Below are 27,879 nucleotides of genomic sequence, written 5' to 3' on the forward strand. Positions count from 1 at the left end.
CAATACATAACATACTGCGAACTGGATTAGAAGTTTGTAGACTTTGTTGTGTGGGTTTTATCATGAGCATTTATAGACCAGTGAGTGTGTCATATAGGGAGGATTATTATAGGTACATGTTAGTTGAACTAAGACTTCGACTTAATGAACTGGAATTGAGTTGCCCTAAAAACTGCTTCAGAAAAGTGAACTCAAATGTAATTATGGTGGCTCCTACCAATGTGACATGGTTGGAGTATCTTTGAAATCTTTTGCATTTGAAATAGAATGGAATGGAGTACTTCAGTTACTCCCAGCACCAAGGTCCATTTATGTTCCATTGCAACTTAGATATTTATTGATCCTACTCAGTGTTCAGAGGGGAAGACACTAAGATTGGCACGAAGGTACTTTTGTCATTAAGGATGTTACTGTCTAGTAAACCTGGCTGCTGTGTTTAATCTGTGATCATTTAAAAGTTTTTAGTTTTCATTATAAGGTCATATTAGTTGAAGGAAAGAATGTATTTAGAGCAGCAAGGGTTCAATTCAACCCTTTTATTCTTCAGTGTTTGGTTTAGACACTATTTCTTTTTTAAAAAAATATTTTATTTATTTATTTTTGGCTGGGTTGGGCCTTCATTGTTGCGTGCGGGCTTCCTCTAGTTGCGGCGAACGGGGGCTACTTTTTGTTGCGGTGCACAGGCTTCTCATTGCGGTGGCTTCTCTTGTTGCGGACCATGGGCTCAGTAGTTGCAGCACGCGGGCTCAGTAGTTGTGGCTCGTGGGCTCTAGAGTGCAGGCTCAGTAGTTGTGGCGCATGGGCTTAGTTGCTCCACAGCATGTGGGATCTTCCCGGACCAGGGCTCAAACCTGTGTCCCTTGCATTGGCAGGCAGATTTTTTTTTTTTTTTTTTTTTTTTTGCGTTACGCGGGCCTCGCACTGTTGTGGCCTGTCCCGTTGCGGAACACAGGCTCCGGACGCGCAGGCTCAGCGGCCATGGCTTGCGGGCCCAGCCGCTTCGCGGCATGTGGGATCTTCCCAGACCGGGGCACGAACCCGCGTCCCCTGCATCGGCAGGCGGACTCTCAACCACTGCGCCACCAGGGAAGTCCTAGATACTATTTCTGATGTTAATCACCACATTAAGTCTTAAATTTCCCACCCCAGAAGCCCTCATCGTAGCCCTTTCATTTCTTAAAACTGGCAGACATTGGTCAATAATGGGCTGCAACATTTTTTTTAAGGTCTTGAGCACTTATTCTAAGAGCGCAAAGTACACTATGGAGACACTGTATACACTAGTAGCAAGGAGCAAATGTTCCTTTTATTTTTATAATTGTTTTGGAAAAACCATATGATTGCCAAAGACAGCATGTACATGGTCAATCTGGATTCATCCCAACTTAAAAAAAATCTGCAAAACACATTAATGGTTGTAATGTATACAGTTGAGACTTTTTTGAACCTGCCTTCCAGCTGTACATTTGTAATGTTTAATTTAGGTGAAAATTCTATGAAGCCTTTCATTGATATGATCCAGAAGTGTGTTAACCATGTCAAATGGCCTCTGATTTTGCCAAATTCCATCTTATGCCATAAGAGTGTAATCCACTCTAGGTTCCATTAGTGGTGAAAAAACTCCCCAGATAGATTTGACTCTTAAGTCAAATGGTAAAATGGCTGCCCTGCATCGGCAGGCGGACTCTCAACCACTGCGCCACCAGGGAAGCCCCAGAAGTCTTTGAAGTATGGTTTTCTCCCTTACAGCCCCTACCCTCCCACATTCCTCTATCCATCCCTTAATTTGCCTACCTGTGCTCAGAAAATTCACCCTTGTGGTTTTTATTTTGTGATTTGAACTCATTTCTGCAATGTCCTCTTACGCTTCTTGGAAACGTCTTGTAACAGGCACTAAACTACAATTTCAGGCTGATGTGTTGAGGAGATCCTTGGCTATACTACAAAATGCAAATCATGTAAAACGACTTTCGTGTCCTCGTTTTTAAACCCTCGTTGTACTTTAGGACTAAAGGAAGGAAAATGCTTGTCAAGTGACAACTTCTTCCTGTTTTTCCATCTCGATGCATGTAATTGGTTATCAAAAGGGATGGCCTGCACGTAGCCCGCTTCGGAGTACCTTGAAGAATATTTTCTTCAGATTCAAGTTTTAAAGTTAGTGATTTTAGATATTGAGAAGTTGGAATAACCAGCTCTGAATGACTGGAGGGAAAACCTGTTACTAGCCCCTGAACTCCATGTTTTCTGTTTGTCTGTAATCCCCAAACTAGTGTCTGCTGGTTTTCATCTGCTAAGTTGCAATAGCAACTTTCTAGGCAAACGAGGAGATATGGAGCCCTGGGAGTGAGGCCTTTCTTTCCAGCACAAGTACAGGAAAGAATTAAGGTTTTTGACAGAGAAGGAGACAGGCCTACTGCCTTTGGTATCTTCCACAGAATGTCAGAATGGATCCTTCCAGAAAGCTCTCAATAGAATCACAAGTGCCCATTTGAGGGAACTGGAAAAACTTCCAACTTCCAGGCAGCACCAACGTAGCTGTGTAATCGGAGAACTTTCTGTACCCCCTAAATTCATTCTCAGGATTTGGGACTAATATGTTGAATTATTTTCCCAAACTCTGTAGGAACCCTCCTCCACCTACCCTGCCATCTATCTGCCCACTCACCCACCCATCCACCCATTTTGTTAAGCAAATATTTGTTGAGAATCTACTGTGCAACAAACAAAGTACCTAATCTATGCGTCAGGTACTTTGAAGCCAGTGGGGAAAAAGAGAGACGGGAGTCCTGTCCTAATGATGCTTTCCTTCAAGGGAGTTTACGTCTTTTCCACCTGAAGTCCTCTAACTATAAGAGGAGGCAGGGAGAGTCTCAGTATGTGTTACTAGAGGACGTTGGCACTGGTAGATTTAATGTTCACCAGATCGACTATTTGGGTGGAATTCTCATTACCCGCACCCTATATTCAACTTCATGGCCTATGACTCCAAGGATAAGATACTCTTGTCTCAGATGGTCAAGGACAAACTGACTCTCGTACCTTGAAGCAAAGCATCAGATTCTATCATTGAGCTAGTTTCTTTCTGAACCTCTCTCTATGACCCACTGAGCATTCTGCAAACAACAGCTAGAACCATTGGTGTGGAATACGAACAGCGCAGGAAACAGACTAAGATCACAGGCAGAACTCTCTGGACTGATTTCGTGAGTACCTGGTGCGCTGAAGGATCTGGGAATTTCCCAAATCTTGGAACCTTGCAAAGGCCCTCGAAAGGGGTCTACTTTCTGAAGTTCTGCAGGCAGCATGCAGGGCTCTGCCTCTATCCGAGCTTCCATTCCCATCTCATAAAGCACTTGTACAGTGGTGGTGAACATAGGCTCAATCACTCTGTTGTCCATATATCAGGAGCGTAATAGACCCACTTCTGGTGTTGCATGTCCAATAACCAACCACTGGCCCTGATTTCCTCTGTAAAGTCCCAGGAACTAAATGGTCATCAAGATTCATGCCAACAAGCCTAGATTCCACAAGGAGCCAGGAACCCACTTACCTGCTGTCTTTTAGCCTTCCTCTGATCCCAAGGGCTGGCTGTAGCCAGAATCAGATCTCTTTGGCATACCATCCTAGAGTGGGCTCCTAAGGGGCCCTGTTTTCTAGATCTAAGATTTTTGTGTAGGACTAGAATACACTTGGGGAGCTAGCGACCAATAGCAGGACTGTCAGATTCTCTAGCAATATCATTCCATCCTGACAACACAAAACACGCCTTTCTGATTGGTCCACCTCCAAGCTCTTCTGCATATATGCTGTGGCATAATCATATCAATCCCTCCCATGATGCTCCGGTTTACCTTTGTATCCTGAGCACCAAAGATGCCACGTTTCATTAAACCTACACGAAGTTCCCCTAAGATACATTAAAAAAATTTTTTTTCTAGTCTTGTACCAGTTTACTTTTTTTTAAATTTATTTTTATTGAAGTATAGTTGATCTACAGTGCTGTGTTAGTTTCAGGTGTACAGCAAAGTGATTCCATTATACATACATGAATATCTATTTTTTTCACATTCTGTAACCTTACAGATGATTACAAAATACTGAGTAGAGTTCCCTGTGCTATACAGTAGGACCTTGTTGTTTATCTATTTTATATATAATAGTCTGTATCTGTTAATCCGAAACTCCTAATTTATCCTTCCCCCGCCCTTCATTTTTAAAAAAATTTAAAATGTCTGATTGTTTGGTTGTTGGGGCAACTATAGCTGTAAATAGTATTAATTTTCAAGAAAACTGATTAAATGTTAAAATTCAGGAAACCCCTGTAATCAACTTTAATCAGGAAGAGAAAGTTAAATATGCAGCTACGTTTCTTTAGTTGTCATTATATAAAATAGAATAATATTGCAAAGGAAAATTGGATAGAAGAATAAAAATCACAGTGCTAACATGTGGTTGAAGAAGTACCGGAGGTTACTGGTAGTGTAAATTCTCTGATTATTACCAGACAGAGATGAGCTTTATTTGACGGGGATGGGTCATTATTAAGTCATCCGTCTGATCTCCAGCCAGCAGCACGATCTAATGATTTCATTCCTGGATTATTTTTAATGCATAGAATTAGAGCTGTATGGGAAGCATTTACTATTATTTTAATAGTACAGTTTCCTCCTAAATTGCTTTTTGTTAAGTAAAATCATGTTGCGTTGGAAGAGAGTGTGTATTTTCTTAGTAATGCTTCACAATTCCTTGTCTTACAATTCAATAAATCATCTTACACCTGTCAGCACATAGAGTCTAAGATTTATTGCCTGATCCATTGCGTAGTAGATAGTTCCTTGGCCGGAGAGCAATTTCTGAAACTAATTTAATCAAAGTGTTTTTATGATTTAGTGAACTCTGGCTTGATGTCTCAAATATGTATTGATGTCTTCAGAAAGGTATGATTTAATCCTATCCAGTTTTGAAATAGAATTAAGATTTGGCTTGATGTAATTTCTGTTACTGATAGAAAATCTTTAGTTGCATGAATATTACTCACGTCCTCCTTTATTGAATAAGCATTTATTGGTGCCTCTAGCCCTCTGCTAGATTCTGAGATGCCATGGGGGGAATGAAAAAATTCTAGATTGGTGGAAAGATGCAGCCCAAGGGCTCAGAAGGAGCAACGGATGTGGCAGTTCTTGACCAATAAGGAATCCATTGTAACTGAAGTTGAATGTTCATTGTGCAAGGCGGTGGTAGTTATAGCTGGCTTCTACTGGGGAAATTCTAAACCTACACAGTTTTTCTTTTAATTTTTTATTTTATATTGGAGTATAGTTGATTGACAATGTTGTGTTCATTTTAGGTGTACAGCAAAATGATTGTTATACATATACATATATCCATTCTTTTTCAGATTCTTTCCCCATGTAGCTTATTACAGAATACTGAGTAGAGTTCCCTGTGCTATACCGTAGGTCCTTGTTGATTATCTATGTTATATATAGCAGTGTGTATCTGTTAATCCGAAACTCCTAATTTATCCCTCCCCATCATGTTTCCCCTTTAGTAACCATAAGTTTGCTTTCGAAGTCGGTGAGTCTGTTTCTGTTTTGTAGATAAGTTCATTTGTATCTTTGTTTTGGGGGGTTTTTTTTTAGATTCCACATGTAAGTGGTATCATATGGTATCTGTCTTTCACTGTCTGACTTCTCTTTAGTATGATCATCTCTAGGTCCATCCATGTTGCTGCAAATGGCATTATTTCATTCTTTTTGATGGCTGAGTAATATTCCACTGTATAAATATACCGCATCTTCTTTATCCATTCATCTGTCGATGGACATTTAGGTTTGCTTCCATGTCTTGGCTATTGTGAATAGTGCTGCAGTGAACGCTGGGGTGCCTGTGTCTTTTAGAATTATTAAACCCAGTATAGTTTTGAGGACTTCGCATCCCAACTCGGGAGTTTGAGCTTCATCCTTTAAGGATGGACAGCTTTTTGAACTTTTGAGGATGTGATGGTGTAGTAAAATACAAGCTTACTGGGATGATGACTTTGGTGGCCATGCACGCACCCGACTGGCTGGGCAAACGTTAGAGGAATGAAAACCAGCAATTTATGGAAGGAGGTGGTTAGAGTGGTAACCTTGGAAGAAAAGGGAAGGCTGAAGCCAAAGGGTCTTTTAATGAACAACCAAACAGCCTTAGAGAGTGATTAAGAGAAGGCACGAATGAGAAGTCCGAGTCTCGGGTGATGTTCCGGTGCTCACCTGGGGAATGGTAATATCCTTTATATCCTCTGTGAAGACTAGAAAGTAGGAAGAAGTTTCAAAGGGGCACGTGATGCAGTTAAGAATGGTGAGTTTAAAATAACAAGGGATCATCATAGCTAAGAGTCGGTCAGATTTGAGATCTGAGATCAAAATTTGAATATTATCAGGACAGAGGAGAGAATCGAAGCTGTAGAAGAATGCATTTACTGAGGGAATGTGTATATTTGAAGTCACTGCTGTGTCATGATTGTTTGGAGATGGAAAGAACACGTTGTGGTGAAAAACTTGCAGTCAAAAATACACGGTATGAAAGTCTGCCTTTAGAGTAAATGCCTTTGCTTCGAAAATGTATTCGTTAGCCATATTAAGTGACACTTCATTCAAATAAAAGAAAGACGTTGGAGGAAGACAGTGGTTAGGGGAAGGACACTACGTGTGATCTACTACCGCCACTTAATTATCGAGCAGTCTCTGATGTCGTATGTCCTGTCACAGTGGTTGACCAAGTCACAGACATTTGAAAATCAAATGACAAAGGTCACACTAAGAAATCCTAAGGGCAAAGTTTAACATGTTGGCTTTCAGCTTTATACATTTCGTGTCAAACGAAATCTTCAAGAGGTGCACTTATTCCAGCCAGTGCGGGGGAGGGGGGCATTGTATTTTCGTCAAAAGCGATTGAGTTTGGGTTCTCTCCCCCTTTCAACAGCACTCAAGAAAAATTTTTTTAAACAGCATTTATAAGTAATCGAGAATACACTAGGGCAACTTCACCAGGACTGTTGTTGTTGTTTTCCCCCCGGCACGTTCTGAACATCTGAGCTCTGTGTATGTTTTTATTAGAAAAAGCAATTTGGAATGGCTAATGGTAAAGGGGTAAAAAGCATGGATGAGTGAGGTGCACATCCATTCCCAAAGCTTCCCCCTGCCATGACGTTGCGTCCTCTTCCCCCACCTCCAAAATTCTCCAGCCCTCCTTTGTCCCTGCGTCTTGGCTGACACACTCTTCCATTATGCTTCCTGTTCCCCAGTGGAGACCAAGGAACCAGGGGAAAGCCCAAGTATAGGGCCTGATGACAGAGACTTGAGTGATAAGATCCAAAGGTGTCCATGAGAAAGGCACATGACACACACACTGAAGGATGTTACAACATTCGTGTAAGTGGTTCTCAAACATTAGCACTCACAGGATCCCCTGAAGGGTTTATTAAACCACAGGTTGCTGGACCCCCCACCTCTAGAGTTTCTGATTCAGCAGGTCTAAGAATTTGCCTTTCCAACCAGCTCCCTGGGGAAGCTGTTACTGTGGATCCAGGAATTCCTGGTCTCTGTTCTAGACTCTACAGATAGGACAAGAGGAGACTTCGTAATTCATGATTCTTATAACCGGCAAGTCTCCTCCAAGTTCTCTGAATATTGGACCGTTTTCTCCCACTGGGTTAAAAGCAACTGACTTTAAAAACATTTTTTAAGTGACATTCGTTCTTTGTCTTTCCTTTTAGCAAAACACTGTATATGTAAATTAAAATATATTCCAGGGAAATGAGAGTTAGTTCATTTTTTAAATACAATGACCCTTAAATTGTCTTTAGTCATGTGTCTACAAACCAACTCTGGGAAAATGGCTTAATAATTTGTTGCAAAGCACTGCAAATTAAATAATTAACTCTCCCGATTGTTTTTGTTGTTGTTGTTTTAACTAGCAGACAGGTGGCCATCCATCAAAGAAACAATAGTAAAGCAAAGATGGAAGGAATTAAATGTTATCCCTGTGGTTTCCATCATTTCAGACATTTGCATTTTACCTTTTAAACCACAGAGGAGTTTCTAATCCTCAAGGCAGTTGTATTGCCTCTGGCCATCATCAAAAAATCTAGAAACAATAAATGCTGGAGAGGGTGTGGAGAAAAGGGAACACTCTTGTACTGCTGGTGGGAATGTGAATTGGAGGTTCCCTAAAAAACTACAAACAGAACTACCCTATGACCCAGCAATCCCACTACTGGGTATATACCCTGAGAAAACCACAATTCAAAAAGAGTCATGTACCAAAATGTTCATTGCAGCTCTATTTACAATAGCCCGGAGATGGAAACAACCTAAGTGTCCATCATCGGATGAATGGATAAAGAAGATGTGGCACATATATACAACGGAATATTACTCAGCCATAAAAAGAAACGAAATTGATTTATTTGTAGTGAGGCGGATGGACCTAGAGTCTGTCATACAGAGTGAAGTAAGTCAGAAAAAGAGAGACAAATACCGTATGCTAACACATATATATGGAATTTAAGGAAAAAAATGTCATGAAGAACCCAGGGGTAAGACAGAAATGAAGACACAGACCTACTAGAGAATGGACTTGAGGATATGGGGAGGGGAAGGGTAAGCTGTGACAAAGCGAGAGAGAGGTATGGACATATACACACTAACAAACGTAAGGCAGATAGCTAGTGGGAAGCAGCCGCATGGCACAGGGATATTGGCTCGGTGCTTTGTGACCGCCTGGAGGGGTGGGATAGGGAGGGTGGGAGGGAGGGAGACGCAAGAGGGAAGACATATGGGAACATATGTATATGTATAACTGATTCACTTTGTTATGAAGCAGAAACTAGCACACCACTGTAAAGCAATTATACTCCAATAAAGATGTTAAAAAAAAAAAAAGAATCTGGGTAGGGGAATGAATCTATTCTTTTGTCATCAGAGTCCTTAAATTTTTTTCCCTAAATCTTTAATTTACCATATAAAAAATCTTGTTTAATTATAAACATCTACAGTCTGCTTCTCTTATATTTCTGGGGAAGTAATGACTGTTAAAATCAACAAACCAAATTTGTATGCTACTAATACTGTTCAAAGTATAAACTGAGGTAACCACTCAGGAATTATTTTTAGACATTAGGAATACGTGAATGATTCAAGAAAGCATTCCCCTATATTTTCAAGTCAAAAAAGGCCTCTCAGTTTCGTTTTTAACGTTTATTTATTTATTTTATTTTTGGCTGCGTTGGGTCTTCGTTGCTGTGTGCGGGCTTCTCTCTAGTTGCGGAGAGCGGGGACTACTCTTCATTGCGGTGCACGGGCTTCTCATTGCGGAGGCTTCTCTTGTTGCGGAGCACGGGCTCTAGGCGCGCAGCTCCAGTAGTATGGCGCACGGGCTCAGTAGTTGTGGCTCGCGGGCTCTAGCGCGCAGGCTCAGTAGTTGTGGCACACGGGCTTAGTTCCTCCGCGGCATGTGGGATCTTCCCAGACCAGGGCTCGAACCCTTGGTCTCTGCATTGGCAGGCGGATTCTTAACCACTGAACCACCAGGGAAGTCCCCCTCTAAATTTCTTAACAGTAATAGTCAGTGTTCCCTGCAGAGCACTGTTTCAGTAAAGTTCCTGGGATTTCCTATGATACATTCACATAAATTCACAGTTCTAGTGTAGCTATATATAATTTTATTCCTGCACTTATTATGTACATATGCTGCATTACAGAAATATTCCTTTTATTCTGAATAACTCTTAAAGTGTAAGACTAGTAAATTGAGTACATGATTAATTTTTGTACACGGTATCACGGTCCAGCTACTTGGCAACCTGGTTTTGAGGAAGCGTTTGAGGAAGAGTTTTCACACTTGGTTGCACGTTAGAATCTCCTGAGGAGGTTTTTTTGGGGGTTTTTTTTGTTTTTTGTTTTTGTGGTATGCGGGCCTCTCACTGTTGTGGCCTCTCCCGTTGCGGAGCACAGGCTCCGGACGCGCAGGCTCAGCGGCCATGGCTCACGGGCCCAGCCGCTCCGCGGCATGTGGGATCTTCCCGGATCGGGGCACGAACCCGTGTCCCCCGCATCGGCAGGCGGACTCCCAACCACTGCGCCACCAGGGAAGCCCCTCCTCAGGAGTTTTAAAGATCCCAAAACCTGGACCTCACCCCAATCTAAGTAATTCATAGTCTCTGGTCGGGAAGGGGGTGTAGACCAAGCATGGTATTTGTGTAGCCCCCCAAGCGAGGGCAGAGTGCAGTCCAGGGTGGGAACCACTCACCCAGTGGATGGTTGTCACCTTGCTTCCTTCCTTCCATAACTTTCATGTTGCTTTAATTTGGACTCAGTCAACTCACTTTGATTGGACAAAGACAGCCTCAGTCCTACTAAAAGCAGAGGAAGTGGCTAAGTAAAGGTGGTGAAGTGAGGGATGAAGGATGCAGTGAATTCAAGGAATCTGAGATTCAGACGCCTGAAACCCAAGGAAGGTTCTGTCTTTGAAGGTTACACAGGGCTGAGAAACAATGCCATGCTTTCATATTCTTCTTTGATTCTCGAGGCTGTCCCAAATGGGGAATTCTCCTACACAACATTGATTTTGTAAATTCTTAACAGACCAGACCCACTTTGGATGGAAGGGAATTTTAATCTATATATTTTTTTAGTCGAAGATTGTAACCTCCCTTGACTTTAATACTTTTTCCACTACCCAGATGGGGATATGACTTCTGTGAACATCATGAACCCTTTTTGGGAATGCCACAAATTCAAGAGCAAAGCTGACCATGAATTGAATTTTAATTCGTTTTCAGCAGCGGGTCCAGAAAAGGCATATTCCTCTAAAACTTAAAATTATTTTTTATATCTTTATTGGAGTATAATTGCTTTACAATGTTGTGTTAGTTTCTGCTGTATAACAAAGTGAATCAGCTATACGTGTACCTATATCCCCATATCCCCTCCGTCTTGAGCCTCCCTCCCACCCTCCCTATCCCACCCCTCTAGGTGGGCACAAAGCACCGAGCTGATCTCCCTGTGCTATGCGGCTGCTTCCCACTAGCTGTCCATTTTACATTTGGTAGTGTATACATGTCCGTGCCACTCTCTCACTTCATCCCAGCTTCCCCCCCCTCCCCGGTCCTCAAGTCCGTTCTCTACATCTGCATCTTTATTCCTGCCCTGCCACTAGGTTCATCAGTACCACGTTTTTAGATTCCATATATGTGCGTTAGCACACGATATTTGTTTTTCTCTTTCTGACTTCACTCTGTATGACAGACACTAGGTCCATCCACCTCACTACAGATAATTCAATTTCGTTCCTTTTTATGGCTGTGTAATATTCCATTGTATATATGGACCACATCTTCTTTATACATTCATCTGTCGATGGACATTTAGGTTGCTTCCATGTCCTGGCTATTGTAAGTAGTGCTGCAATGAACATTGCGGTACCTGTGTCTTTTTGAATTATAGAAAAACCTAAAAATGTGAGGAAATAAAAATTGCTGTAGAAACAAAGCAAATCATAGTTACCTGTGCAAAGTTATTAGATCAAAGACTCAACTGTTTTAGCTTGAAATACATTCGATATATTCACTTCATTCAACATGAAGTATAGGTACTGGCTGAGAAAAAGATTTGGTCTTCCCACAGTATCTTAAGAATAAAGATGTAAAAAGAAATGTTTCCATTCATCGAAGGCTAAGCATCACCATGAGACATTCAGGTCTGGTAAAAATGTTTGATGGTATCAGTTCAAACCCTATTTAAGTAGAAAGGCCAGAACATGTTTGTTAATGAGTATCTGGCAATGTCATCATCTACTTAAGACAGAGAAAAGGGGATAAAATCAAAATTAATCAATCTCTGAGTGATGGAGGAAGTAAAGCTTGAAGTGCCATATACAAACAACGAGTATGACATCCATCAATATCAGATTTTAAAGACATTCATTATCCAGTGCTCTAAGGTCTCCTTTGAGGTGTATTTTATGATTAAGAAAAAAGATACTGAGGAAAAGAAAACTGATGGAAGCAGCAATTGATGAGTAATTTCACATTGGAGGTGTACTCACAACCCAACACTTTACACTTACTTGCAGAATGGAAAGAACTGACTAATCCTTGTGCTGTGCCTTTTTTTTTAATTGAAGTATAGTCAGTTTACAATGTTGTGTTAGTTTCTGGTGTACAGCACAGTGATTGTTATATATGTGTGTGTGTGTGTGTGTGTGTGTGTGTCTGTATTCTTTTTCATATTCTTTTCCATTATAGTTAATTACAAGATATTGAATATAGTTCCCTGTGCTATAGAGTAGGTCCTTGTTGTTTATCTGTTGTATACACAGTAGCTTGCACCTGCCATTCCAGGCTCCTAATTAATCCCCCCCAACATGTTCCCCTTTGGTAATCATAAGTTTGTTTTCTGTGTCTGTGAATCTGTTTCTGTTTTGTAAATAAGTTCATTTGTATCATTTTAGATTCCACATATAAGTGATATCATATGATATTTTTCCTTCTCTGTCGGGCTTACTTCACTTAGTATGCTAACCTCTAGGTCTATCCATGTTGCTGCAAATGGCATTATTCTGTTCTTTTTTATGACCGAGTAGTATTCCATTGTATATATGTACCGCATCTTCTTTATCCATTCATCTGTCGATGGACATCTAAGTTGTTTCCACTTCTTGGCTATTGTGAGTAGCGCTGCCATGAACATTGGGGTGCATGTATCTTTTCAAATTAGAGTTTTCTCCAGATATATGCCCATTGTCTTCTTTACTCACTTTTGACCATGTTCTTGCTATAGCAGCCTTGATCCAACTTAAGATTCTTTCCTACTCTTTCCTGGTCTGAATCTTCTGCTCATCTGAACAAAGGTTGCAGAGGAATTTATTCAGACGTTGCAGTTTACCGGTGATTTAATGCTATTTTTTTTCTTTTGTGAGTTAAAAATTATTTGGGTATCCAACAGAAAGATCTTCTCCTTTAGAATTTTGAGTACCTGAATGATTCAAATTTTAGCCATACTCCTACACTCTCATGTTAAGCAAATTGAGTTACATTGAAATTTTTAAGTGGTTTGGAGCAATAGAGAAAATACTCTGTATTAATAAATAAGAAGGCCGTGGATTATTTTTTTAAGATTTTTTTTTTTCCAAGGAGACAGCAATTTTCTGTAAAGGGCCAGTACTCAGTTTTTGTCATTGTGGCACAAAAGCAGAGAGAAACCATCAACGAATGGGAGTATCTGTGTTCCCATGAAACTTTATGGACAAAGAAATTTGAATTTCATATATTTCTCACGTGTCACAAAATTTTATCCTTCTTCTGATTTAAAAAAAATCATTTAAAAACGTAAAAACCATTTCTACCTGGCAAGCCATAGAAAAATAGACAGCAGGCAGGATTTGGCCTGTGGACTGTAGTTTGCTGACCCCTGGTTTAGGAGATTAAATATTTCCCCAACTTGAAAGCTCTCACTTGATCAAAATAACTAACTACTGTTAGTGTGTTTTCCAATAGTCCCATAATCTTTTCACCATCTAATTCTTGACTGACAAATTGGTCACCTCTCTTGAGACGACCCCATGGATCTGCTATGGCAGCCCAGAGTGCTGGGTTGAGGAAAATTCGAGAACCTGACTGGGGCCAGTGACCAAAGAAGACTGCAGGACGGCTGCCATATTGGACCTTCATGGCTCTTACCCCTATGCTGTCATCTTACAAAATGCTCCCCGTATGTTCCAATGATAAAAGTCATAGTCATTTTCTCTAGAACATTTCTCTTAGGAGATCAATTTATTTTTTTAATAATCGAGATTTTCCTTTTTTATTGAATGAAAGATTCTTTAAATTGCATAGTGCTTTACAGTTTTCAAAAGTTTCACACACATGATTTCATATAATCCCATAATAACCCTTTTCCCCCGCTACCCCTATATTGTCCCTCTCCCCTTCCCTCTCCCCTCTGGTAACCACTAGTTTGTAGGAGATCATTATTTTTAAGTTCAGAGACTTCCAAAGCTTCCTAGGAGTCCAGCTCCCTTCACTCAATATTGATTCTCAAAACTGACAAATGTGTTATTGGTCAGTTGCTCAGCTCTCTTACTACAGGCAGAAATAGGGCCGAGGGATGACGAATGAACAAGAAAGGCCACTCACATCTCTAATACCTGGAAATAAGTAGTCATCGTCGGATCTGCTAAAATTACAACTAAATGAATATAATTATACTAAGAGATTTATTTATCTCCGTTAACATCTGAAAGTTCTTCTAGGCCGTAAACGGTATTTAAAAATTGTTCTCTGTATATTATTGACTACCAGATTACAGTAATAAACACTGAACTCCTGACGATGGAATTTATAAATATATGGTGCAGATTCTGTGGTGTTAATATAGAAATATCAAATAAAACCTGACAAGGTAAATACAGTATTGCATATCAAAATGGCTTAAATTGTCGTCCATGGAACACTAGACTTAAATTTGTATGCAGATTGGGTTTTATTATGTTTTTGAAGCTCCCTGGGCGACCTGTCTTGCCAGGGCATTTGGAAATGTTAACTATCATAACCAATGAAAAAAGGCATTAAAAAATCAAACCAGCATAAATCACGCAGATTTGCGGTCTGTCATGAGTTGAACCTGAAGATAGCCTTAAATTCCCGCAACGTAATTAAAACATCTTCAGAGTTTAGTTACATGTTAAGAATTTATGCTTTTATGCAGGTGGCATGTGTTAATACGGGTGTGTTTTTATATTAAGGATTGTGATTAAAGTTGGTTAGAAAAACATATACGGATGGTGGCACTCGACGTGTTCATATCCTGGTTGTGCTGGAGGGGCGGTGTCGGGTGTCAGGGCCATGAACACAGTTCCTGAGTGTCACTCTGAATATTATGGAATGGAACAAGCCAGATCTGTGTTTGCCTTGAAAGGTATCCAGACTTAATATTATACTTTAAAGACATTCTGAAGCGTTGACTTCAGAATAAGGGCAAACATTCTTTAGGCCTGGACAAACCCGAAAGGAATTACTGAAATCTCCTGTTTCAGGCATACATTTTCATAGTAGTCCTCAATGACAAGTCATTCATTCCTGTAATCTGACCCTTAGGTACAGGTCTCCAAAGGCTAAAATGAGGGGTATTTTTGTCTGCTTACCTTGCTATTTGATTGGGTCTCGGTGTGTGTAGAAGTACAAAGGTCATCTGTTAAGTTGGATTTACTCCTCTCAGCTGCTGTCCATAACCATGCCTAAAGGCTTGTATTGAGATGGGTTGTAAAATCAGCTATGCTGCCATGATTGTTCAGTGATCAACTCAGGAGGCTGAGTCTGGCTCCATGAAAATGCATTAGAAGTGTATGTGTTAAAACAAAAATTACAGGAAAAATTAGTCATCCTTTCCGGAGAAAGTATGCAGGGGAGCCTCACTCTTGAAGCAACACATGTTTTACAATGTTGTCTTTCACAAATTTGACTTGTACCCAATCTTTTGCTTAATATGGAGAAACGAAATCTGACTCATTGCATCTTTACCTTTAGAAGGACCATCTTGAATTATTTATATTCCTCTTCGGTGGTGATGGCTTGGCAGGAGGGGGCGTGTTGAATTACAACGAATAGTCGCACACTTACAAAAGCCTCATCTTTCTCAACAAAGGCTTCCTTTCCCTTCGTAAAGTAAAAGGAGTACTATAAAAAAATACCCGGGAGAGAGACAATGAATTAAGGCTAGGAACAACTTGATTTTAGGTAGAAATTGAAATAGATGTGTCAGTGATAATTGCTAGACTGTCTAGTCACGTAAACGCTTGTTTATTCAACAATGTAGTATTCAGTGTAGTATTGGCCTTCCCTGAGATCTTGTGATCTAATGGAGTGGTATAGCATCCCTTCAGAATGCTTCTGAACTGTCAAGTCCCTCTTCTTGGGTTCACACTCAACACTACCAGTGAGAAAAGCCTTAAAGGGTAGAAGTCGTTGTTTTAACAATCTATAGTAGTTGCTAAATGAACTTACTAGTTAGTTGATGTACTACATTCAATTTCAGAAGTGTTCTCCAATGAATGTTCAGTTTTCCATGCTAATTGGTCCCACAGTGAATGTTTGAGGATTTATAATGGGAACGGACTAAGCCATGATGGGTATACAGCAGGTAGTCAATACATACTGTGGTTTTGTTATGCTCTCTCCTTGGTAGTAGAATTATTTCCTGCCATGCAGATGCATTCCAGAGGGAAGAGCATGTGCCCGGGCCCAGGAAGGAGCTTGGCCTATGGGCCTTATCTCCCTCACCACCTGTTGTTTTTTTCTTTGCGGTACGCGGGCCTCTCACTGCTGTGGCCTCTCCCGTTGCGGGGCACAGGCTCCGGACGCGCAGGCCCAGCGGCCATGGCTCACGGGCCCAGCCGCTCCGCGGCACGTGGCATCCTCCCGGACCGGGGCACGAACCCGCGTCCCCTGCATCGGCAGGCGGACTCTCAACCACTGCGCCACCGGGGAAGCCCTCACCACCTGTTTTTGTAAATAAAGTTTTATTGGCACACAGCCCACTTGTTTACATACTGTCTATGGCCACTTTCTTACTAAAACAGGAGAATCGAGTAGCTGCGGCAGAGAGCATATGGCCAACATAGCCTAAACTGTTTACTACCTGGCCCTTTGCAGAAAAGCTTTGTTGACCCCCGTTCTAGACTCTGATGCTCTGCTGTCCAGTAATGTAGCCACAGGCCACATGTGGCAGCTGAGTGTTTGAAATGTGGCCGTTGTGAATCAAGATATGGTATATGTATAAAACACACACCAGATGCCAAGGACTTAGTAAAAAGAAAGAAGAAGAATGTACAAGAGCTCATCAGTTTTAAAATATTGATCATGTGTTGAAATAATAATATTTTGGAAATTAAGTCAAATATATGGTTAAAATTAATTTTACCTGTTTCTTTTTAATTTTTTTTTTTAAAATATGACTATTAGAAAATTTTAGATGTGACTCCCATTTGTGGCTCACATTGTATTTCTAATGGCACTGCTGGTTTAGAGCCTGGAATTTGGAGGCTATGTGATCTGTACAAAAGGTTAGAAAGAGGGAAGAGAAAACAAACCCTTGTATTAGCAAATATCTTTCAAAAGCAATACAATCTTCTGTTAATTTGGCTATTCCTCATAAGAAGGAATACTCAGAACTAACAGATTAGGTCGTCTATGGAAAAAGTTTTAGTTGAATTCTCCCAGAAGACCCTAACTCAGAATTCGAATTGGGAGGTGATCCTGGAAGCATCTGGAAGGGAGAGGGGAGGCGGAACAGAGAAGGAGAGGAAGCGGAAAGAGGGCATGGTCAGGAGCAGGTGATTGCTGTGGGAATCGGGCTCCTGCCCCGTGCGGGCGCTCGGGAGATTTTCTGAAACACGACTCAGAGTGATCCCACCTGGAGGTGGGGAAGCTGGGCAGTTCATCCACCGACTGCCAATAGTTGCTGGATGAGGGCTGCTCCTAGGGGCATCAACCTCCCTCCTCCTCCCCAGCACCCCCCGCCCGCCCTGCCTGGGGCCAGGAAAAGCCCTGGAGCCTAAAGGAACAGGTACTTGCAGCAAAAAGCCACCAGCAAGCTTGAGAACGGTGACTGCCGCAGGCATGGGGTTGGCCCCCCGTAGTGTCTGGTACGGACACCAAACAATGTTTCACCCTACACAATCCATGATTTCCTCAACAAGCATTTGTATAGTTCCTGGTGTGTTTTCATTTTCTCCTCTGAACTGAACAGTAGCATAAATGGGTGCATTTATTGTTTCTACACATCATGGATGGGAAAACTGAGCCCAAGCGTCATTTGTCCAGGAGAATTCAGCTAGGGTCGTAGCCCCAGGCCCCTGACTCTATATGTGTGGCCACTCATGCCTGACTCCTTGGACTTCTACAAAGTTCAGCTCCATAAGGAGATGGAAATGTATTGATGTTTTCGAGGTGAGAACAGGAAACTAGAACTTTTGGGGGGGGTACTCTGTAGAATTCCTTAGATATCCATAGGGAAGTAGATACTTATATCCACTTTAGTCCCAAGACTCTGATGCCAAAAAATGTTATCTCTCGTTTGCACAAGGCACAGTCAAAATCAAGGGGTTATGGGACCTGCCGATCACCACACACGAGGTTAGTGATACAGTTAAATTCGAGAAAACTCCACAGAAGTCCCCGTAGTGGAAGCTTGTGGATGCATGGTTCATTGAGGACTGGATTTGTTTACCTGCCCATTACCCGGGCTGTCTTGAAAAGTGTTGTCAGTCCCTTTGGTAACCACTCTTGGAAACAAGTCTCTCTCTCAGCTTCATTTCCCTTTATTATACTTCTAAGTGACTTGGTAATTCTTTGCGGGCTTCAGTAACACTTGTACTATTTAAATTTGAATAACCCCAAAGGATCTAGATAGGTCAATGTGTTTAAACCACAGGCTTTAGTCTGCATATTAGTTGATTAAAAACAGATTTTATACATGATGTATCCTTAATAAAGGGAGGGAAAAGCAAGCAGATGTTTGTAAAGTCTAAATGTGTTAGATTATATTTATTTGAATCTCTTGCTGGCTAGCTTAAGAAGTCATACCTATGACAATTGAACTTTAAACAGTTTCATGATGTATTTCCCTGGTAATTTCCTGCTCTGAAGGGTCAGCCAAAAAGAAAAGTAAAAGGATTCCCTAAGACGAACATACAAAAAGAAGTTGACAAATATACCATCAAGTGGTCACATCTAAGTCAAAGACACTGAATAATGGAAGGCGTCGAAATTATTCTCTAGTCTCGGACCATAAAGTGGTTGCACTTTGTTTAATTCAAGCAGTAGAAAAACATTTGGCTTTTGTGCTGGTGGTAAAGAGCTTTGAAAGCAAGTTTTTCGTTGATGCAAACATGAGGTCATTAAGTTGCACCTAAATCACTCTGTCTGGTTCATTCTCTGACTTTTTGTGGTATCCCACCCTTCAGGGGAGAAACGCTTCTTTTTCTCCCTTAAAATATTTATATTTGAGACACTTTGAGGGTCTCAAAGTCGAAATGGAAGATTTCCTGTTGATCTTCCAGTCCAGATGAAATAATGCCCCAAACCTCCCTCTGAATTCTGAACACATGAGAATTACAGATAAAATATTTTAAAATGGATTTTAAAGAATAATAACCAAGCTTAAACATAAGTGGAAAGTCTCCGAGGATCAGAAAGGAAAGGAAATGCAGACATGAGAAGGGGGGAAGAGCGAGGGGGCAGTGGGGACCTGAGGGGAAACATGGTGGAGTATGTGGCAGCAGAAATTAACACAACATTGTAATCAATAAACTAAATTTCAACAAATGTTGATGTTCTAAAGGAACAGGGAATAGTTCTAGATTCTTAAGGAGAACAGTGATGTGAAAAATGTAGCAGTGAAGGAAATTTGATCTGGCATTGATAGGTTGATAGGCAAAGAACAGAAGCGTGTACAATGAAACGTATTATGAGTAAACGTGTATGATGAGGACTTCTTATCAATGCCTATAAATGACCATAGTGTCATCAATAGCTGGACAGTTCAGACCTTCTTCCCACGGATTGACCTCAGCCTGCCCATAAGATGGTAAATTCTAAAAATCCAACAGTAGTTGATTTGATGTGGGAATATATTCCTTCTATTATTGCCATTTCTGATTCAGGTAAAGGAATTAGAAATCCAATTACCTCTTTTCTCCCTCGTTCACAACCTGGAAATAACCTATGACTAATTATTCAGTGAAATATGCCTGAGTTCGTACAGGAAGCAGGAACAAAAAGAGTGAGATCTGAACATTTTGAAAATAATCTTTCACACTGTGACTTTTCAAAATCCAGTTTAAATCTATAAGTACTTGAAACTGTGTAGATTGCATTGAGATTTCTTTAAAAATGTATCCATTTTCCTGAGTATGAGTAATTTTGTATATACTAAAGTATTAAAAGTATGCAGAATAAGATTTTCCTCTCTTTTTTTTGAACAGCAAAACTTAGAGAGTAACCTCACCAACCTTATTAAGAGGAACACGGAACTGGAGACGCTCTTGGCTAAACTCATCCAAACATGTCAACATGTGGAGGTGAGTATCTCTGTGTGCTATTTCTCATATGAAAACTGCTTGATCACGGTTTTTATACCCTCACCCTTTATATTTCTCCAATGGGAATCTTCTTAAAGTCAGAGTTTTTGCGGAAGCTAGATATCCAACATGGATGAAATTAGAAGGAACTAGAACTCGAGAATCTCTCCCCATCCACTGCTTTGCTCTGCCCCCGCCCCTATCGCAGCTCTCCCTGATCCAGCTTTCCTTAGCATTCCTAATCTTGTAGATTTGAATCACTCTTACAAAGAAGAGCCCCAAAATGCACTATTTAAAAGGTGTTGTATTAGTTTCTGAGGGCTGCTGTAACCAGTCACCACAAACTTGGATGGCATAAAACACAGACATTGATTCTCTTGCCATTCTGAAGGCCGGAAGTCCAAAATCAAGGTGTTGGCAAGGCCTTGCTCGTTCTGAAGGCTCTTGGGGAGCGTCCTTTCATGCCTCTTCCCACCTCCTAGTGGATGCAGGCAGTCCTTGGCGTTCCCTTGGCTTGTGGCTCCATCACTCTAATCTCAGCCTCTGTCGTCACGTGGCCTCCTCCCTGTGTGTCTCTGTGTCTGTGTCCAAATCTCCTTCTTACAAGGACGCCTGTCATTGGACTAGGCTCCACCCTACTCTAGTATGAACTCACTTTAACTTGATTCCATCTGCAAAGACCCCATTTCCAAATAAGGTCATATTTACAGATACCAGGGGTTAGGACTTGGACATGCCTTTTCTTGGGGGGGATACAATTCATCCCACTACAGGTGTGTATTAAATACACCTTGGTTGTCAGCTACGTTTCCATGAAATTGACCACAACTGCGGCATGTTGGGATTAAGTCAAGAGCGTGCAGGCAGCACTGACAGCAAGGGCGAGTTGCGGAACCCAGATCTTTCTAACCCTCCGTCTAGAGCAGATTTCGATTTTGGCAGTGATCTTTCGAGGGAGCATTTGGAGCCTTGCTGATTTAACAACATTGTAAATAATAGTGAACAAGCATAATGTTTTCATTATAGGGTGAAGTGAATAGGTATTATAGAATTAAATGGATGAACAAAAAAATGATCCATGTGCTATATTTCATTTTTATGACGTGATAGCATTTGATGTTTAGGACCATAAGAAAGAATTATTTCTCTTCAGTTAAAAAAAAAAAAGAAAGAAAAGAAAAAATTATCTGTGTTGCATGGCAAAATCTTACAAATGCATTATGGATTAGGTGATTATTTCATTCAGTTTCAGCTAGTTACTTCTTAAAGCATTAGTGTCTGGTTTCTATTATGGCCTTTAGTGATTTCAGAACAACTGTCTCGCTCCTAATGCAATATTAGTATGGCTTGAACTTACAAAAATGCTGTTCATCCTAACATGTAAAATTACATTCTGTAATGTTCAGTAATTTCAAATGATAGATAGATGTGTCATTCACAAAATTTACAAGCAGATTCTATTTTTCTTTCAAAAGATTAGGTATTTCGTTGACATACAGGCTTTTAAAATAAAGGTATTACTGAACTGATTGCAGCAGACTTTCAAATAGACACGTACATGCCATTAGAAGTTATTCCAGACAAAGAGTAAAGAATATTCATTCCATTCACTCTTATTATTTCTGTATAAATCCTTTGGAATGGAAAGAAATGTGTGTGGGTGAATAAATTTGGTACTTAGGAAGTTGATTCTAGATAAAGAGCAAAGAAACTTATAAGTAGAAAAATAATGATACCAGCAGTACCTATTTTTACGTGTGCCCTTATTCATAGTTATTCATATTCTCAAAGTATAATTTTTAAAAATTGAGCATCTAAATCTCATATAATAATCGAATGAGTCTGCCTCGAAATTTATTTAATCTTTGATGAAGGAATAAGCAAGATGATGAAGCTGGCTTAAAGGAGGATTCGTATCAGAGACTGATACGTACAAACATGGGGGTTGGGAGGTAAAAGAATGCTAGAGTAAGACAGCTAAATTCAGTGCAAAACTGGTTGGTGACCTAAGGGGCAATAAAATCATTACATTTGAGCAAAATAAGTTGCATACCATCAGTTTGCTCTAAGTTAACATTTAACTTTGCAGAGACTAAGCCCTCATCGATAGTAAATAGAAAGTCAAACTCCGTTACATCCCAGCCTGGAGAGTCAGATGACCCCTTCCTTACGCTGGTTTCATGGAGTCCGCTCTAGTATGACACCAGAACGACTCAGTCTTCTTTTTTGCCTTATTTCCAAGATGTGGATAATTTAGCTTAACCTGACTTTCTCCTCTTCCTGTTCTGGACACTGTTGATCTCCGAGCTGTGTTCACTAAACACATATTTCTGGGTGAGGGTGTCAACTTTTGTCTGAGGTCAGTTACTTTGGTTTGGTAAGTGGTCGCACTAGTTCATTCCATTAGTGCATGGGGAGTGTCCTCCTTGTGTGTGTTGCCCTGTGCTAGGTGGAAAGGACCCTGCCCACACGGAGCTTACTATCTCAACTAAGATGAAAGAGCAATACCAAATAGAAAAATGAATTGCCATGAGAGAGGTTGGGATTATATACTTTGGAATTTCAGAGAAGTGAGAAATTTCTTTCAGCTGGGAGAGGTCATACACGGTGTGAGGCTGCCTTCAAGGGTACGTAACATTCGGGCCTGTGGAGACACGGGAGAGGCATTGCTTGCAGGGCAAACCAAGGCATGGGGATGGAAAAATGAAGATTTGTATGTACACAAAGCCAGGAGTTCATTCTATAGGAATAGAAAGTGTTTGAGGGTGGATAAGTAGGAACTGGCTTTGGAGAGATGAGGGTTCAGTGGGCTTTAACATTGCATCTGAGTTTGAACTTTATTTGGTTTTGAAGGTTTAGTGAGGGCTTGAGGAACGCTGTGTAAATTTCACAATTACAATTAGCATCCCTCACTCTTTTCAGGAAATGATATTTTTGGTTATTGGGAAAACAGTATGGATATCTTGATGCAAAACGATCACACATCCAAGGGAAAATGCCCCAGCACTAGTAAGCTCCAAAAAAGGTGGTGGGATTTTAGGCACCAGCATGACAGTCTTTTAAATCAGTGCAGTGGAAAAGAATTTCCTGGTTCACATCCTAGGTTCCTAGACCTTATTTCTTCCTTTTCCTCTGCCTGAAGGTGTCCTTGTGTTCGGGTATGAGCCTTCCAGGGGAAAATAATCCCTGTGCTAGCTGGAGCTAAAAACACTCAAAGCCCAGAGGCAACTCTCAATTGTTGTGAATGAAATCAATGAATTCCCACCAAATCCTGAGGAAATGCCACATCCTTATAAATCCACACCTCCTTCCTGGGATTCACTTCTGCTTTTCTTTAGAATGAAAAGAGTTTGAAGGTCTCCCACCCCCCATCCCCATTGTTTTCATAGCTTGTTTTTAAACAAGCAAGTGAAATAGCTTTTTGATAGTAAGTACCAAATTTTTTTAAAACTAGAGGACAGAGGGTATGAGGCCAAGGCAGTCTAGGACTCAGAGATAGAGGCATTGAAAAGGCAACATCAGGTCAACTCCCACGAAATGTTTGTGTTAATTTGGTGGGATTCTAAAAATTAGTGGGTTTTAGCCAGAGTTCTGTTTTCTGCAAGGGAAGAATGCAATAGAAAATTGCCTTGGGTTGAGTTTGGAGTTAGTTATGGGGTGTAGAACGAGTCCATGAAAAGTGGTCAGAATTTGGATCAGCTGTAGCACTTCACATTTTTAGATCATATATGGACTATTTCTCTTCATCATCTCGTCTTCCTCCCCATTTTCTTTTTTTTCGTTTGTTTTTTTGCGGTACGCGGGCCTCTCACTGCCGTGGCCTCTCCCGTTGCGGAGCACAGGCTCCGGACGCGCAGGCTCAGCGGCCATGGCTCACGGGCCCAGCCGCTGTGCGGCATGTGGGATCTTCCCGGACCGGGGCACGAACCCGCGTCCCCTGCATCGGCAGGCGGACTCTCAACCACTGCGCCACCAGGGAAGCCCCCTCCCCATTTTCTTTTAAAAATCAGAGGACCTAGTTTATTAGCTAAGCAAATACTTAGAATCAATGACGGATATCATATTCTCCACACATTCTGAGAATCGAGTTCTTTCACAGGGAATACAATACCCGGATATGCAATAGATACTCATTTTGGGAATTACAGGTAACCAGTGACTAAATCCACATTGAGATGGCAGAGGAAAACTATGAAAGGATGTCTAATTGCCATAGCATTTTGGAGAAGATAAAGGCTCAGCTGACTTCACCGTCCTTGCCCAAGCTCATCCTGGCAGGCCATTCTCTAAGCCAGCATCCCGTCAGAGTCCTGGCTTTTTAGCTTTTTAGTCCTTTGGCGTATCTTGCCTTGTTTATACTCACTTTTTTTGTGTCCTTTTGCCGTTGATTTTCACACCAAGTCTTTAAATTATTTTTTTTCTTCTATTTTAATAAAACAGCTTAAGAAATGGTAAAAACTGATTAGGGAAAACAGATGTGGGTCTGTAAAAGAATTTTTCAGCCATTCACCAAGCTCTAAAAAGCATTCAAATGTAAACTTTGAAATAAGGAAAAAATTGCTGGGTTAAAAGAAAGATGAACCTTTACGTTTCAATTCATTTTGTTGTGTAGTTTTATGTCAGAGCATTCTCTGTCTATGGAAACCTTGACAGTTGCTCCGTCTAGAGCCACTGGATTAAGACCACCATCCGAACACCAGAGGTGCTGTTTGTATCTTGTGGACAGCTGTCTGATCTTGGATGACGTGTATCCTGCTAGGGGCCAACTTGAACGTCCAAAGTCGTGATCCACTGTCACTTGCAGATAAGGGTTAGATTCCTACCCCACATGAGCCCTTGTGAGAACGTTCTCAAGGCTTATTTAGAGTCAGATTCTGAAACCACAGCAGACAACCCACAGTCATTCACGGCTCTTCGTTCAACAGCTCTGGAATAAGGATAAGGTGATACTGCAAATATGGTGGCATTCAGAAACTGGATTATGAGAAGCCACTGTGGTAAAGATTGGTCTCTTAAGTTTAAGTCTTAGGATTCTCAGGACAAAGGAGAAAAGGAACTCTTGGACTACACAGAACTTCATCTTCTCTGGAGAGGATTCTTTTGTTTTTAAAAATTCAACTATTGTTGATTTACAGTGTTGTGTTCATGTCTGCTGTACAGCAAAGTGATTCGGTTATGCAGATAGATACATTCTTTTCTTTGCCATTATGGTTTATCACAGGATACTGAATATAGTTCTCTGTGCTCTACAGTAGGACCTTGTTGTTTATCCGTCCTATATATAAAAGCTCACATCTGCTAACCCCAACCTCCCACTCCACCCCTCCCCCAACCCCCTCCCCCTTGGCAACCACCAGTCTGTTCTTTATGTCCGTGAGTCTGTTTCATAGATAGGTTCATTTGTGTCGTATTTTAGATTCCACATATAAGTGATATCGTATGGTATTTGTCTTTCTCTTTCTGACTTACTTCACTTAGTAGGATTATCTCTAGTTGCATCCCTGTTGCTGCAAATGGCATTATCTCATTCTTTTTTATGGCTGAGTAGTATTCCCTTGTATATATCTACCACATCTTCTTTATCCATTCATCTTTTGATGGACATTTAGGTTGTTTCATGTCTTGGCTGTTGTGAATAGTGCCGCTATGGACATAGGGGTGCACGTATCTTTTTGAATTACAGTTTTGTCCGAATATATGCCCAGGAGTGGGATTGCTGGATCATCTGGTAATTCTATTTTCAGTTTTCTGAGGAACCTCCATACTTGCAACAACTTACATTCCCACCAACAGTGTAGGAGGGTTCCCTCTTCTCCACATCCTCTCCAGCATTTGTTATTTGTAGACTTTTTAATGATGGCCGTTCTGACTGGCGTGAGGTGGTACCTCATTGTAGTTTTTTTTGTTGTTGTTTTTTTTTGCAGTACACGGGCCTCTCACTGTTGTGGCCTCTCCCATTGCGGAGCACAGGCTCCGGATGCGCAGGCTCAGCGGCCATGGCTCACGGGCCCAGCCGCTCTGCGGCACATGGGATCTTCCCGGACCGGGGCACGAACCCGTGTCCCCTGCATCGGCAGGCGGACTCTTAACCACTGCGCCACCAGGGAAGCCCCTCATTGTAGTTTTGATTTGTGTTTCTCTAATAATTAGCAATGTTGAACATCTTTTCATGTGCCTGTTGGCCATCTGTATGTCTTCTTTGGAGAAATGTCTACTTAAGTCTACTGCCAACTTTTGGATAGTGTTGTTTGTTTTTTTGTTGTTGTTGAGTTATATGAACTGTTGTATATTTTGGAAATTAAGTCCTTGTTGGTCACATCATTTGCAAATATTTTCTCCCATTCTGTAGGTTGTCTTTTCGTTTTGTTTGTGGTTTCCTTTGCTGTGCAAAAGCTTGTAAGTTTGATTAGGTCCCATTTGTTTATTTGTGTTTTTATTTCTATTGCCTTGGGAAACTGACCTAAGAAAACATTGGTATAATTTATGTCAGAGAATGTTTCGCCTATGTTTTCTAGTTTTATGGTGTCATGTCTTATGTTTAAGTCTTTAAGGCATTTTGAGTTTATTTTCTGTATGGTAAGAGGGTGAGTTCTAACTTCATTGATTCACATGTGGCTGTCCAACTTTCCCAACACCACTTGCTGAAGAGACTGCCTTTTTCCCATTGTATATTCTTGCCTCCTTTGTTGAAGATTAATTGACTGTAGGTGTGTGGGTTTATTTCTGGGTTCTCTGTTCTGTTCCATTGATCCATATGTCTGTTTTTGTGCCAGTACCATGCTGTTTTGATTACTGTAGCTTTGTAGTATTATTGTCTGAAGTCTGGGAGGGTTATGCCTCCTACTTTGTTCTCTTTCTTCAGCATTGCTTTGGCGATTCTGGGTCTTTTATAGTTCCATATGAATTTTAGGATTATTTTTTCTAGTCCTGTGAAAAAATGTCATGGGTATTTTGATAGGGATCATATTAAATCTGTAGATTGCTTTGGGTAGTATGGCCATTTTAACAATATTCCTCCAATCCAAGAGCATGGGATATCTTTCCATGTCTTTGAATCATGAGAAGATTCATTTTTGGCTACTGCATGTGTTTAATGGCTTTGTATCCAGTTTACTCAACCAAGGTTGCTAAAATTGACAACTCAAGAAGCAAATTTAGCTTTTCTCAGTGGAGATTAAATTTAACTTGTTTATTAAGGTAGTATGTAACACATACTTGAATGTCTGTGCTCTTGCCGTAAAAAAATTGATTCATAAAGGGCATTGGATCCTGTTTCCTTCTTAGTTATATTCATGAAGAATAATGAGAAGACATCAGTAGAACGTCTTCCAGTATTTTGGAATAAGAGATGAATCTTATGAATGAATGAATATAAGGCTTAGTTACTTTGGTATTACTTTCAGAATAACGTTCCCAAATTTCAGCTTTGAAACTTGTTTTAAAACATGATCCAAACCTTTTATCATCTATAGCCTTTCCAATTTGGATGGAATGAACTATTGTGTCAGATTCAGAATCCTACCAGGTGGTTTGTATTGGAGCATGCTCACGTGTACCTGCCTCTGAAGACAATCCCTCTTACATATTTGAATTCAGCAGTGCAGATTTCCAAGGCTAATACTTAGATATGAAATAATCTGCCTTCATTGGGGAGGCCAAATGGTTGAGCATTAGGAATGAAGAGCGAAGACATGGTTTCACTGACATATCTTAATGTAGTTTCTCCCCATAACACAGGAATTCTCTATCATGTCTCCC

The 27,879-nt window shown here is 40.8% G+C and overlaps 1 protein-coding gene across 1 annotated transcript in view; it reads left to right on the forward strand.

Annotated features, from left to right (window-relative positions):
* The window catches only part of MID1 (midline 1), a 651,564-nt gene that overhangs the window by 545,594 nt on the left and 78,091 nt on the right, over nt 1-27,879 (forward strand). Inside the window, exon 5 of the mRNA XM_060136812.1 lies at nt 20,026-20,121. Coding sequence (XP_059992795.1) covers nt 20,026-20,121 — 96 coding nt within the window. The remainder of the gene's footprint in view (nt 1-20,025; nt 20,122-27,879) is intronic.

The sequence above is a fragment of the Lagenorhynchus albirostris genome, chromosome X (genome assembly GCF_949774975.1).
Source record: "Lagenorhynchus albirostris chromosome X, mLagAlb1.1, whole genome shotgun sequence".
Classification (NCBI taxonomy): Eukaryota; Metazoa; Chordata; class Mammalia; order Artiodactyla; family Delphinidae; genus Lagenorhynchus; species Lagenorhynchus albirostris.